This window comes from Ovis aries, chromosome 3 (assembly GCF_016772045.2).
Source record: "Ovis aries strain OAR_USU_Benz2616 breed Rambouillet chromosome 3, ARS-UI_Ramb_v3.0, whole genome shotgun sequence".
Lineage (NCBI taxonomy): Eukaryota > Metazoa > Chordata > Mammalia > Artiodactyla > Bovidae > Ovis > Ovis aries.
In genome coordinates, this window is record NC_056056.1 from 153,720,329 (window position 1) to 153,735,261 (window position 14,933).

Below are 14,933 nucleotides of genomic sequence, written 5' to 3' on the forward strand. Positions count from 1 at the left end.
ATGAGAAAAACACGTCAAGGCCTTCGTGGATCCACAAGCTCAGTAACAGCTAGTATAAAATGATCACTCTGAGACACACACACACACATACTCCACAGACAAGCACATATACACATGCGTATGTGCACGCATTTACCTACGCTTAACACAGCTTTCAGTGGTAAAGAGTCTGCCTGCCAATACAGGAGAGGCAGGTTTAATCCCTGGGTCGGGAAGATTCCCTGGAGAAGCAAATGGCAACCCACTCCAGTGTTCTTGCCTGGGAAATCCCATGGACATAGAAGCCTGGCAAGTGAATTCATTGCCACTGAAAGTTGTGTTGAGTGTGAGTAAATGCATGCGCATTTGCACGTGCATATACTTGTTTGTGGGGGGCGTGTGTGTATCAGATTCATTTCATACTGGCTCTCACTGAGCTTGTGGACCTACCGCTGCCGTGAGGTGTTTTTCACGCGGGGTTGCAAGAGAGTGAGACATGGCTTATCGACTACACTACAACAGCACGACCTTAGACAAAATGAACAGTACATACCCTAATTAAGTGACAGAATTAACTAATGTTCTTTTTACCCACCACATTGAACGTATTAGATTTAACTTGATGATACATTTTAACTTATTGATGATTAAATTTTTTTTCCATTTTCAATGACCAGAATGCTGTGAAAAATAAAAATACCCACTCACATATGTTTTTGGCTTTCCATCCATTCTTCCAAGACTCTGAGCTCTGCTAATTTAAAGGTCCTAGATCTCAAGTGAGAAATGATCCCATGTGGACACAACCATGGTTTCACTGAATTGGAATTTGAGGGACTGGCTTTTGGGGCTCTTTCTTCCACTGAACCAAGAAGAAAGAAGTAGATTATTATACTGTTTCTGGGTACTGATTGCAGTTATCAAGGGGAATCAGATTGGTGAGCACAAGGGTAGGGAGGTCTGAGTAGGGAATCCAGGAAGCTGTGTGTGCTAACAGTTCCATATCCAGGAGTAAAAGTACACGTGCAGTCGTCACACACTAATAAAGGCAGGGCCGGTGAAGACTGACACCCTTCAGGAATGAAGGTTTGGTGCACACCCTCAGGGAAGGAAACCCAGATCACCAGGGTGCTGGCTGAGGGCGAAAGGAGCGTGGAAGGAGACTTTTTTTTAAAAAAGCATATTATACACGCAAATTGCAGACTTGTGACAAATAATAGAAACAAAAACCATAGCAGCCAAGCATATTTCCTTGGTTTTGTATTTATCTGTGTATTATTTATCAATTTTTATTTTCCCTCTCTTTTCTCCTATATAAGAAATGTCGGGGATGATTGCCTGTATAGTCAGAAAATCCAGGTGGAAGAAAAATTAAGATCACCTAGAGACAGAAATGATGACTGATGAGACCTTGGGTCTCCTCTTTGGGGAGAATGACAGCATCTTGACTTGTTTGTTATTTGTATGATTTTGTCACTGCAAAGTTAAATATAGGGTACGAAGGTGAGGATAAATGCTGAATGACTGAAGAATAGAATTTGTCTGTTGGCTTTTAGCTCCATGCTTGTCCTTCTGTGCTTTCCACTATACTTCAGACAAAACTGTACATCCTAGATGCCCTTGGCAGCTAACTTCTCATTATGGGATGTAGAAGAAATGGAGAAACTTTTTCTTTCCCTGCTTCTTACAGGGCCCCTGGCAGTGGCAGTAGCCAAGGGTCATGTCCAAGTTCCTGCTTTTCTCCTTGGCAACACTATTCCAGAAGCATCAGTAGCAAGTTCTCAGCAGCCTCAGAGGTCAGTGGTCATGAGCTCTTAATTATACATTTTCCTTTTTTTCTCTCTTTCATCTGTAAGAGTGAGAATGGCTTCCTGTAGTATTACTCTCTGGATAACTTCACATTTTTCTCTTTCTGCACTTCTAGGCTTTCCAACTCTTTGGTCGCCAGTTCCCAATATTAAACTCCATCTGTTTGAAATAGCTAGTAGGAGAGTAATACTACAGGAAGCCATTCTCACTTTTACAGATGAAAGAGAAAAAAAGGGAAAATGTATAATCATTTAAGTTAAATGTAATACGGTCAGTGTGGTGGGTAAAAAGTAGAGATTCTATTTCTCCACAAGCACAATCACTGATTACAGGTGAACCCATGGCCCAGCCTATGCAAAGAAAAAACTTGGAGTAGATTGGAAGAGGAAGAGAATGGTCACGGACAGGCAGGGCAACATGGAGAGATCAGATCAAGTCTATGAACTCAAGGACAACGTACTGCGATTCTCTGGTGCCTGGCAGCTTTGGGGGTTATAGGGTCCAGCATGTGGCCTTGGGAATAGTGGCTGAAGGGGAGTTTAAGTGTAGCTTCAGTCTAATCGATGAGCTCTTTTAACTGTGATGCAGCGATGTTACCTCGTTCACTCACATGACCATAGAAATCAAGAGCAAAAAATGCCAGGATACGAAATGGGAAGAGATGAACACATGTCAGACCATGCCTCCTAAAATATGGTGATGATTTTTTATTAAGGAAATACATTTTAGTGGCCAAAACAGGATACTGATAATCACATGAATTATTTCTCCTTCTTCAAATTGCCAGACAAATGCATAATGAAAATGTCAGAGAGTGCTCTGCCTACCACAGCAAGAGCCTTAGAGCTGCAGGCAGTGAGTTAGCATAAACATGCGTATCTGGGTTTATAAGCATACTGGAAAAGCAGCACGCATTTTTCTCCAGGTATATAAAATACAAACAATAAAAGGTCATTGATTAATATGTGCCCTTGGCTGAAGTCATTGCAGCCCTTTTAAAAGTCTTATGATATAAACATTCAAAAACCCCACAAGATCCAGTGCTTAATGGTCCTGCAAGTACATTATAATCCCCCTGTACACTTTCAGAAGGACATGAAATCATCATCAGTAAATAATGGGACTAAGAAGACCGCCAGAAAATTATACCTCACTCTAGTGAGCTGTTCAGAATGATTCCATTTTACACTGTATTTAGGTATTGGTTTCCTTTCCTTTGTTGAAATTTTTGTAGTGATGGCGCCATTGGTGTTGCCTGGCATTTCTCGTCTAGGAAACACAAGAATAGCACCAACACATTAATTTGATATAAAAGACCAAAATTTGTGGCTGTGTTATGCCCTTAAGAAGTCAACACTCATTTATCTTATAGCTAGATTTACTAAGGAAATTTTTTTATCATATTCATATACTCTGTAACTTCCTTATGTCCACAACTGTCCCAAACAGAAATCATTAGAATTGGTATTTTACCCTGGAGTATATTTTGCTTTTTCCCTTTATGATGAATACATTACTGTGGATCCCATTAGACTTGTTTCATAACCTCCATGTCTACCTGCTGGAGCAAAGCTCTGTGTTCAGTCATTCTTTCTCTGCACTCTTGCAAGTTTTATTTTCAGTTGGTAACTACAATTAGAGTCTACTAAGTTCAGCAGGTTAAAATGTTTATGTAGGCTAAAAATGGATAGTAGGGCACCAGACTAGGATATGGATACTTTAGGGTGAAAAGATCTTTAACTGTAGGTTGTTTCTTGAATTAAGCATAGATGTTAAAAGAAACTTTTAAAGATTTTACCAAAATCAACTAATATTCAATTACAGATATTCTCAGTTATATACTGTGATCTCTTCTCCATTCTTCTGTATTTCTGCTCATCTGGTTTTCGCTTCTTGGGCTGCCTTTTGCCTTTAAAAACTTGTTACTCTGAGGATACCAGATAAATCTGTATGGAAGTGTCCATATCATGGAGGTTGGAAGACAAAAAAAATAAAGGGCATTGGAATAAAAGCAAGATAACCAGTTGCCAGTTGCTATCAAGGACACAGCTGAGCAAAGAGTCAGACAAAGGTAGAAATGTAGAGAATATTTTCTCCAAAATAAAAATAGCTTTATTGTTTTCTGATAATAAAAGTGATACATACTCATTATAAAAATTTCAAATACATAAAAGTCTAAAAAGTAATGATCACCCAAATCCCACAGCCCAGAAAGAAACCATTACTAACATTTTAGCAAAGATTTCTCTATGAAACATATCCAATTTAAAAATATCTAGTATTATAAATGGGCTCATATTAAACATGCTATTCTGTGGTCTGCTTTTTCATTCACTAACATTTCAAGGACAAATTTTCCATAGCAGTAAACATAGGTCTCAACAATTTTAAATTAGGCAGATGTGGATAACTCAATTATAGACTTGCGCTATAATTTATTTAACCTGTCTTCTATTGAAGGATATGTACACTGTTTCCAGTATTTTAATATCATAAACATTAAAAAGTACCTATTTCCCCTCATGTTTACATACTTGTGAAGTTTTTATTCATTAGAATTAATTCCTAAACAAATTTCTGGGTAAAAGCAATGGGTAAACAGAACCATTTAAAGTTTTGATGCATACTGCCTTCTAGAAAGGCTGTACCAATCTCCACTCCCATAAATAGTGTGGGAGGGTTCCCTTTCCTCCACACCCTCTCCAGCATTTGTTGTCTGTGGATTTTTTGATGATAGTCATTCTGACTGGTATGAGGTGGTATATCATTGTAGTTTTGATTTGCATTTCTCTAATATGTTATTCCTCTTCAGAGCAGATACGTCCTGGGCTTAAATAATTTTCACTTTGTATTCTCAGGCCATCATCAGTGTTACTTAGGATGAGAGTCAACTTCTTTGAACCTCATTTTCCTTGATCTTGTAGTAACAGAACACAGCTCAGTAGTTTAGATGACGTGTGACTGTAGCTCGCATACCCAAATATTAACTGAGTCTGACCCTCCTTCAAGTACACTCTTCCTACTTTCTTATACTCCATCCCAATTAACATTAGTCTGCAAGAAAGTTTCAAAATTAAGGAGTCACTGAAAAACAATGGAGATGTTCAAATTATATTTATAGAGCTGACCATAAAAAATTGCAGTAAGGCAGATGACATCAACAAGAAGGTTCTTAAGTGAAAGTTTGGTGAACAATGAAGGTTTGGGAGGCATCTTCAGAATAAAAGTGCTTCCCAAGAAAATACTTGCAATCCAATGGACCATTAATATACCTAAATAAGTTGGGACATAAAGATGGAAGCAAAATACAAGAAACATCAGCTTCTCTGTCAAAATTCAAAATGTTGGCTTATCATTGCCTAGACATGATTCCCACTCCAGTACTCTCGCCTGGAAAATCCCATGGAAGGAGGAGCCTGGTGGGCTGCAGTCCATGGGGTCGCGAAGAGTCAGACATGACTGAGCGACTTCACTTTCATTTTTCACTTTCGTGACTGGAGAAGGAAATGGCAACCCACTCCAGTGTTCTTGCCTGGAGAATCCCAGGGACAGAGGAGCCTGTTGGTTGGACTGCCGTCTATGGGGTCGCACAGAGTCGGATACGACTGATGCAACTTAGCAGCAGCAGCAGCAGCAGACATGATTTAGGAATGTTTTTCACCATGAGGCAAATTTATAAGATGTGTACACAATTTTTAATTCTTCTTTTCAACAATGCCTCAGATATTAATATTTGAAATTAGACTTTCAACCAAGAATGATGGAGTGGAACTATTTAAACAAATGATTGATGACAGTCTAGATATTAGAAAGACAGACTTTGGGTGCAAACTAAATGACAGTGTTGAGATACTAGATACCAATGATTCTGAAGAGGTTTGAAGGATTATTCGATTCAGTCATTCATTTGGTGGGCCATATTATGTGTCAGGTACTGTGCTAGCCATTAAGGATACCAAAAAGACCAGGATATAGCCTCTACCCCCAGGGAAGTTTCAGTTTTATGGAGCAGAGAGAAGTCAACAGGCAGTTCCAGTGTAGGGTGATGGTGTGGTGAAGCATTTGTAGACGCTTCAGATTTCTTACTGGAAGCCTGCTGAAGACGGCATCAGTACTAGTAATCTCTGCCTCCTCCTTACTCTTTCAGCCCTTACTTTTGGTTCCAAAAGTTTGTGGCTCAAATAACAGATGTTGTAATAGAACAGTTAACTTGGGCAGATGCCTTTTCATCCTTAATAAAATGTTTGCTCCTTACCAGGTACTCTAGTAGCTAACACAGTACCTTGATTCTGGCAGATGCGTCACAAATGCTTCACAAATGCTTCTCATGTAACTTTCACTTCCTAGACTCACTCTATCTCAGGTCATAAAAGCTGTTTTACACAAGCTGTTCTACCATCCCATGAAACTTCACAATGACGCAGTGGGTCACAGATCATTACAACAATTCTCCAGAAGCCAATAAAATTGACTAGGCCAAAAATCCCATAGCTAACTTCAAAAACAAGAAAACACTTTCTTCATGTGTTGGGGGCTATAAAATGGGACAAGAATCTATCAAGTAAATAGGATCTGCCTGGAAGATAGCCCAAGGTACATTACAAAGATGAAGGTGAATGAAATTCTTTACTAATTTATCTTTACTGATCATATGGAACACTTGGGGACTCATTCCTGATTTCTTCATGTGTCTTAGTCTTTGTATCCTGAGGCCACTAAAGTATCCTCTTATTGCCTATAGCAGGATGGGAGATTTAATTCCTATCAGTTAACACACGCATTAGAAGGAAAATCTAGTAAGGAGGACTGGGTCATCCAATAGAAAATTCTGGTTATTTTTAACCACAGTAGTATCTGCTTACCATATTGTTAATTAGGTTATTGCCAGTTAATCTGACTTGGTTTTTAAGATGTCCAAAATAGTCACACCCAAGCAAGGTGATAAACAAACTTCTATGCAACAGATTGGGAGCTAGCAATCTGTGTTTTTAACAAGCCTTCCATGTCATTTTGTTGCACACTAAAGTTTGACAAATGCTGCTTTAAGTCAATTAAGCAAGCTCCAATCAACAACATACCAACAGATTACACATGTGCTGAATAACGGTGTGGGCCTGGTGTCAATCAGAACTTCCTAATGACTTCTCTTTGAAGGTACTGGGGGATTCAGATTCAAAGTGAAGAGCAGTTTAACAAAGAGTCAGTTCTTTATTATCTTGTTTACCTTGTTTGAATTATTAGTGGCAGCTTCATGAGATTCCAAGCTTATTTGCCCGATTCAGCCAAAATACATTCAGCCTACATGAGAGAAGCTAAATTGACCTCAGAATGGCTAGCTATTTATAAAGCCTAATGTCAAAGACTTTCACAGCTTCCTGTGATTAACAAGGAATCAACAGTTGGGTATAATCCAAAGAGTTTTCAAACTAGGCCAGGTCATCACAAGAAGCAAGATCAATGAAGTCTAGTGCAACTCCTCCCCCCGGCAGTCTCAGCATAGGTGCAGTTTGGGAGCACCGTGAACATACTTCATGCTCAGATGGGGAAGACAGTCAGGATGTGTCAGACTAGCCCTCGGAGACGGCCTCTCCCAGCTGCTTGCCTGAGACTTTTATTTGACTCGTCAATCAGGCTACAGCTTATTGTGTTTTGAACCTCACTTCCTGCCATAAGATCCTTTTTTCCCAGAACCATAGCTCCATGTTTTGGACCTTGGTCTGTTAACCTGACCCTGATTTCTGATGACTTCCTTCTTTGAATAATTGCTCTTGAATCTGGACTCCAATCTGATGATCATTAACCCAACTGTACTGATTCATCAAAAAAATAAAATTACAAAAAAATGGGCCTATTCCTTTGATACAGAGAAAATTAGAAGTCTGCCCTTATATAGTAAATATCCTGGAGAGGGAGATTCTGTAAATCCTCTGGAAATGGTTTTCATGAGTGTTTCTGTCCATCATCATAAAGACACTCATTATCCCTACTTGGTTAATTTACTCAGGAATGTTTACTATAGCTGAATTTTTGATTATGTGGGTTCACAGAGATAATGGCACTCAATTTAACATATAAGGAAACACCTGCTCTGTATAGGATAACATGCTAGGCCCAGAAGAGATGGACCCTACACAGTCAGGGAGTATGATAAACAGAGTAATGGTCCCAAAGATGTCCGTATCCTAATCCTGAACACACAACTTTATAGGAGAAATGGGACACTGCAGGTGTGATTAAACAAAGGATCTTAAGATACAGAGATTTTCCTGGATTACTTGAGTGGGCCCAATGCAATCACAAGGATCTTTTGGAGGGCCAAGTAAGAGGAAGAGGTGATGAAGAAGAGCTCAGAAAGACAGATCTAGATTTAAAGATTGACAGATACTGGCTTTGAGGATGGAGGAAGAAGGCATGAACCAAAGAATGCAAATAGCACTTTGAAGCTAGAAAAGGCAAAGGAACGAACTCTCCCCGAGATCCTCCAGAAGGAATGCCAAGGACTTCTGACCTCCAGAGCTGTATAATAATTAATTCATGTTGTTTTAACCCACAAACCTACTGTTGTGATAGCAGTAGGAAACTAATACAGGGAGTTTATCATCTAGTAAGAGAGAAAAGATAACATAGGTAACTTTGATATGATTCAGAAAGTGACAGGTGTAAAACAGAAAGGCAAAGAAATTGTCACAGATGATACAAATAAACTTATTTACAAGCTATAAACAGACTCTCAGACACAGAAAACAAACTTATCATTATTAAACAGGAAAGGAGGTTTAGGAGTTTGGGATTAGTAGATACAAACCATGATATATAAAACATAAACAACAAGGTCCTACCATATAGCCCTGGAGGAGGGCATGGCAACCCACTCCAGTATTCTTGCCTGGAGAATCCCATGGACAGAGGAGCCTGGCAGGCTACAGTCCATAGGGTCACAAAGAGTCAGACACGACTGAAGCAACTTAGCACACATGCACTTACTGTATGGCACAGGGAAGCATATTCAATATCTTGTAGTAAACCACAGTGGGAAAGAATATGAAAAAGAATATGTGTGTGTATATATATATATATGTGTATATATATATATATTTATATGTATGTATAACTGAATCACTTTGCTGTACACCAGAAGCTAACATTGTAAATCAACAATACTTCAATAAAAAAATCTTTAAAAATGGAAAAAAAAAGAGAAATTGCTGTAGAAATGCTGATAAAGTAAGTAATATTGGCTGGAAAGATTAGGAAAGCTTCCTGTAGGAGGCAATTATGGTGAGCCCTGGAAGACTGGCTAGAATTTCAAAAGGGAGAGATCTGGTAAACACTAGGAGTAAAGGCATAGAGTTGGAATCAAACAAAAAGCTGACTGAGGCCCTTATGACCAGCCAGTTTCTCAGGAACAAGAATTATTTGATTAAAATTTCATCGTCTACTCAGGATATAATAGTCTCTAAGTATGTAAAAAATTATAATACTAGTCAACAACTGTATTGTATGAAATAAACTAAGAGTTTAAATACAGAAATACAGATCTTGGGCATGTAATGACCAAGGGTGAAACTGGTTCGTTTTCACATATGCAGACTTAACAGGGATGAAAGAAACATACTAAGATTCAATCAAAATAAGCAAAAAGGCAATTCTTTAAAAAGATTTCTATTAACATTTACAAATTAGACATTTCCTGCAACCTCTGCAGGCAGGCTAAACCAAAACAATGGGATCCAACTGAACTGAACGTACTTGGAAGCAGATTGGAAGCTCTAAGGACTCACATGGATGTGACAGAGAAGACACTGTAATCCAGATCCTTTCTAGTAGGTTTTGACTGCTCTGTTTGTCTGAAGTCATAGTCCACAATCTTAAGTAATTCTGAATGGTTTTAATTTAGCCCAGGTTGGATCATGAGGCAATGATCCTACTAAAACAAACGTTTAAGCCGCTCTGTTCTACAAGTTGGAAGGGAAGGAATGGAATGGGATTGGTCACACTGTTGATGGGCATCAGCCAAATGTATCATCCCTATCCTCCAGCACTACTGATGAAGACAGTGGCTTCCGCAGATAAGACCTTACTCAGTGCCTGAGCAATTCTTGCTTTCTTCTTTATCCTCGGCAGAAACTGATGCCTTTTTGTACTGTTCACATTCATTCCAGGAAAATACAGAGGAACAGCTAGTCTCCACTGGCCTGCTCCTAAAGGAATGGCCTGGAGCTTCTGCAGAAGGGTCCGTATGCACACCGGGAGCTCTCAAGTCCAGGGATGGAGTTGCACACTTTGGAGACCAGCTTTCCTCAAAAGGAGACCCAGACCCACTGGGAGAGTTCTCATTCCCCCTACTCCCCGTCCTTTTGTCAAAGCCCAGGAATGTGACCTCAGACTGGCTGCATTCAAAGGGAGTCTTCTGAGTCATTCTATCTTTTCTCAAACTTGGATCATGAGGCGGCGATGGATTATTCTGGCTTTCATCATCTTCCACTGGAATGCTTGGAACATTATCGAAGAACAGAGGAGAAGGACTCCTGAAGGACTTGAGGGATGTGGGAGGATCTTCCGCAAAATACAAGCTGGCCTGAGTACTTTCAAGAATATTTAGGACCTGAATAACCAAGAAACAAACACACACTGAATGAAGTCTCAATAACCTCTCCTTTAACCTTTTTTTCTGTCTACCTATTAAGGAATATTCTCTTTTTTTCATGAAATAAGTTTAACTAATGTGGGAGACCTGGATTTTATCCCTAAGTTGGGAAGATTCCCCTGGAGAAGGGAATGGCAACCCACTCCAGTATTCTTGCCTAGAGAATCCCATAGATAGAGGCTACAGTCCATGGGGTTGCAAAGAGTCGGACACAACTTAGCAACTAACACATTGTCTTTATAGCATTTGAAATGAGAAGGAATTAAAGATTAGCTAAAATTCTTCATGTTAATAACTAAATTAAGTGACTTGAAGTAAAGCAGAAAAGCCACTGAACTGAATTCAACATCAAGAGATCTGGAGTGTCTTGCTGGTCCAGTGGTTAGGAGTCCGCCGGCCAATGAGGGGGAAACGGGTTTGGTGCCTGGTCCAGGAAGATATAACATGCTGCGGGGCAACTAAGCCTGTGTACCACAACTACTGAAGCCCGCACACTCTAGAGCCTACGCTCTGCAACAAGAGAAGCCACTGCAGTGAGAAACCTAAGCACCGCGATTAGAGAGTAGCCCCTGCTTGCTGAAACTAACGAAAGTCCAAGGGCAGAAATGAAGACCCAGTGCAGCCAAAAATGATAAACAAGTAAATAAATAAAATTTTTTTTAAAAAGAGGAGAACTGACTTTAGGCCAAGATTTGCCACTAACTACTTTGTGACCTTGGACAAATCTCTGATTATTTTTTATTTCAACCTTAATATGTGAAAGATTGGAAGGGGTCAGGGAAGAGTGAACCCAATTCATAGTTCTCAAATACTAGAACTACCTAGGGAAGCTCTCTTAAAATACCTTAAAAAATCTCTCTTAAAGATCCCTTAGACCGACCTAAAGATGCTCATGAAAAAAATATATGGAGACAGGGGCCCAGGAATCTGTATTTTAAAAGCTTCCCAGTTGATTTGGATGCGCAGCTAAATTGAGAACCATTAACCTAATATAAAATAACATACCATCACACATACATGTAATTTTAAAAATACATATAAAGAGCTTTATAATTTACAAAGTGTTTTCACACACATGACCTCATTTAATCTACACAAACATAATTATCCTCACTTTATAGATGATAAGGCTGAGTCCCTTTCAGAAAAGGAAATCACTATCATAAGCCAGTAAGGAGCAGACCTGTGGCTTAACCCCACGTCTCCTGGCTCCCAATTTCATGTTCTCTCCACTATGTATTCAGAGCTCAAAACTGCTAGTTACATAGCTCTTACTGGTGGTGTCAGGTCTAGAACACAGCTCTCCTGATTCCCAGGCCAATAGTCTTTATATTCTGATTATGTCAACTCCTTGTTTAAAAACTTTTCCATGGCTCGACAACAGATTCAGGATGGAATCCAAATTCCTAGAATGGAACTCATGTTCCTCGATCACCTGGAACCTCCTGTTATTTTAAAACCGTCCAGCATTTCCCTCTCTGTCACCGTACTTCCATGATGCAGGATTATCTACAGTCTCGGTGCCATGGAACCCACTGCACCTCGGAGCCTTTGCAGGCATAGAGTCTCTCTGCCTGGAATATCCCTCCATCCTAAGGCCACCTAAATCCAACCTGTTCTTCAGATTATAGTTCAGTTATCACCTCCATCACGAAACTTGCTTGCTGGGACATATTCTGACTCTATGCTCTGATACTGGCCTGTGTTCTCATCTATCACGATGCCTATCTTCTTGCATTGAAATTCCATGTTTATCAGTCTTGACTCTGCGTTTGGACTGTGAGCTGAGAGCAGCAATTCAGTTATCTGATCACTGTTGCATCACCAGCACCTAGTCCAAAGTCTGGCACATGAGAGCAGGTACTAAATAACTATTTGTTTATTATAAACAAATACCTAGATGATTAAATTGATGGGCAGATAAGTAAGTTTAAAAATCAATGAGAAATACATGCTGCGTTTTAAAAAAAAATTTGGCCACACCATGTGGCATGTAGGATCTTAGTTCCCCAACCAGGGACTGAACCCAGGCCCTGGCAGTGAATGTGCCTGAGTCCTAACCACTGAACCACCAGGGAATTCCCATTTTATTGGACCAGATCTCTTAATGAATGTTGAATAAACTATTCTCTCCAAATTATTCACTTATGTCTTTTCATCAGTTTTTTGTGGTTGCCCTGGTTCTATCCAATGACACCCTTTCTCAGAGTACCAAACTTTCTGATTTAGAAAAGCTGTCTATTAGGCGAGAAGACTCTGTTGGGGGCTGCAGTTGTCACACTGATAATCACTTAGATACACAGTTTATCCAGTTTAGATTTTCCATGGTTCCACAGACTGTTTTTAACAAAATCACATGTATACGCACTTCATCCATCGATGGTCTTAATTTCGCCCGTGTTGCAGCACACTGGCCTGCCAAAGAGAACAGCTTGGCGGAAAAATTCTGTGGACAGGAAGGTACTTTCTTATCTAGAAAGGAGATACATGAATCGAGGCCTCTTTTCTCCATCAGTTCTATAAGAAGATCCCGCTAGGAAGAAAAGAAGACAAGCTCATCATTTAGAACTCAGAATCGATCAGAAAAGTGACCAAGAGGTAGGGGCAGAGGTGGAGACAACTCTTACCAGCTGGATATGCTTTGGCTCATCTAACACCACTTTACAACCTGTCAGAACTTCCATTATTACCTACAAGGAATATATAGAAAGTCAGCTACGTAATATTAATAATATACACAATAATTATTATATTATAAATATTATAAAAAGTGAAGTTGCTCAGTCCTGTAGACTACAGGCTCCTCCGTCCATGGGATTTTCCAGGCAAGAATACTGGAGTGGGTTGCCATCTCCTTCTCCAGATCTTCCTGACCCAAGGATTGAACCCAGGTCTCCCGCATTGTAGGCAGATGCTTTACCATCTGAGCCATACTCGTAATTAGTCGTGGCTCTTTTTAAAAAATTTTAATTGAGGGATAATTACAGTATTGTGTTGGTTTCTGCCATGTATCAATATGAATCAGCCATAGATACACATAAGTCCTCTCCCTTTTGAAGCCCCCTCCCACCTCCCACCCCATCCCACCTCTAGGTTGTCACAGAGCATTGGATTTGTGTTCCCTGAGTCATACAGCAAATTCCCACTGGCTATTTTGCATCCTGGAAAGGGGAATGGCAACCCACTCCAGTATTCTTGCCTGGAGAATTCTATGGACAGAGGAGCCTGGCAGGCTACAGTCCATGGGGTCATAAAGAGTCGGACACGACTGAGTGACCAACACACACACACACACACACACACACACACCCCTATTTTACATATGGTAATGTGTATGTTTCAATGTTATTCTCTTAAATCATCCCGTCCTTCCTTCCCCACTGTGTCCAAAAGCCTGTTCTCTATGTCTGTGTCTCCTTTGCTGCCTTGCAAATAGGTTTATTAGAACCATCTTTCTAGATTACATATATATGCATTAATATATGTTTGTTTTTGTCTTTCTGACTTACTTCACTCTGTATAATAGGCTCTAGGTTCATCCACCTCATTAGAACTGACTCAAATATATTCTTTTTTACTGCTGAGTAATATTCCATTACACTAACGTTCCGTATGTACCACATCTTTATCCGTTCATTTGTCAACGGACACCTAGGTTGCTTACATGTCCTAGCTATTGTAAACAGTGCTGTGATGAACCCTGGGTACATGTGTCTTTTTTCAGTTAACCTCAGTACTGAATATAGTTCATTCTAATTAATCACTTTATGTTTTACTGTTTGATTACATAAAATTAATGTATTGATATAAGACAATGAGTAACAGGAAATCAAGAAGTCTAAAAGTTAAAGTTTTTAAAACAATTCTTAGAATTTAGAGCATTCTTGGTGATAAACTCTTCTCCTTCATTAACTGGTAGTTGGTACTTACAATTCCAAAGCTGTAGATGTCTGTTTTAATGGAAAGTTTGCCTTGTCTGATATACTCTTCTGGCATGTACCACACATGCTTACTGCTGCTGCTGGTCATGCTTATGGCAGAGCTTTGAGGTTCTAGGTGAGGTCGGAAGTGTGCCATGGCAAAATCAGTTAGTTTGGGTTGAAACTGATCATCCAGAAGTATGTTTGCACTGAAATTGTGATTGTAGGCAAACAAGACAAAAACATCATAAAGGTATTCTGGTGGAAAACAACAGGACAAGCTCGCTTTCATATTTGATCAATTCCAAATAGTCATACATTACTTTCCATGAACTTTTTAGAGGAGATTTTCTCATTTTTTTCTCAAAATATAAATCCAAGCATTATATAAAACCTAAAACAAAAACCTGACCTAGGGACAGCAGGTATTTCAAATTTACAGGTCTATATATGGAGTTGGTGGATGAAGTTGATGTTTTGTCAATAGGAGAAACTAAAGTTAACCAAAGCAGCTTTCCTTGTGTTCTACTTACATGTAATAAGAACATTAAATGAGTTTTAATCAGATAGTAATTAAG

General features: G+C 39.4%; 1 protein-coding gene across 1 annotated transcript in view; it reads right to left on the minus strand.

Annotated features, from left to right (window-relative positions):
- Positions 1–3,877: 3,877 nt before the first annotated feature.
- The window catches only part of IRAK3 (interleukin 1 receptor associated kinase 3), a 61,962-nt gene continuing 50,906 nt past the window's right edge, over positions 3,878–14,933 (minus strand). Inside the window, exons 9-12 of the mRNA XM_027967477.3 lie at positions 14,366–14,564; positions 13,063–13,125; positions 12,804–12,968; positions 3,878–10,393 (exon numbers count right to left, since the gene is read on the minus strand). Of these exons, the coding sequence (XP_027823278.2) occupies positions 9,866–10,393; positions 12,804–12,968; positions 13,063–13,125; positions 14,366–14,564 (955 nt within the window). The 3' untranslated portion in view covers positions 3,878–9,865. The remainder of the gene's footprint in view (positions 10,394–12,803; positions 12,969–13,062; positions 13,126–14,365; positions 14,565–14,933) is intronic.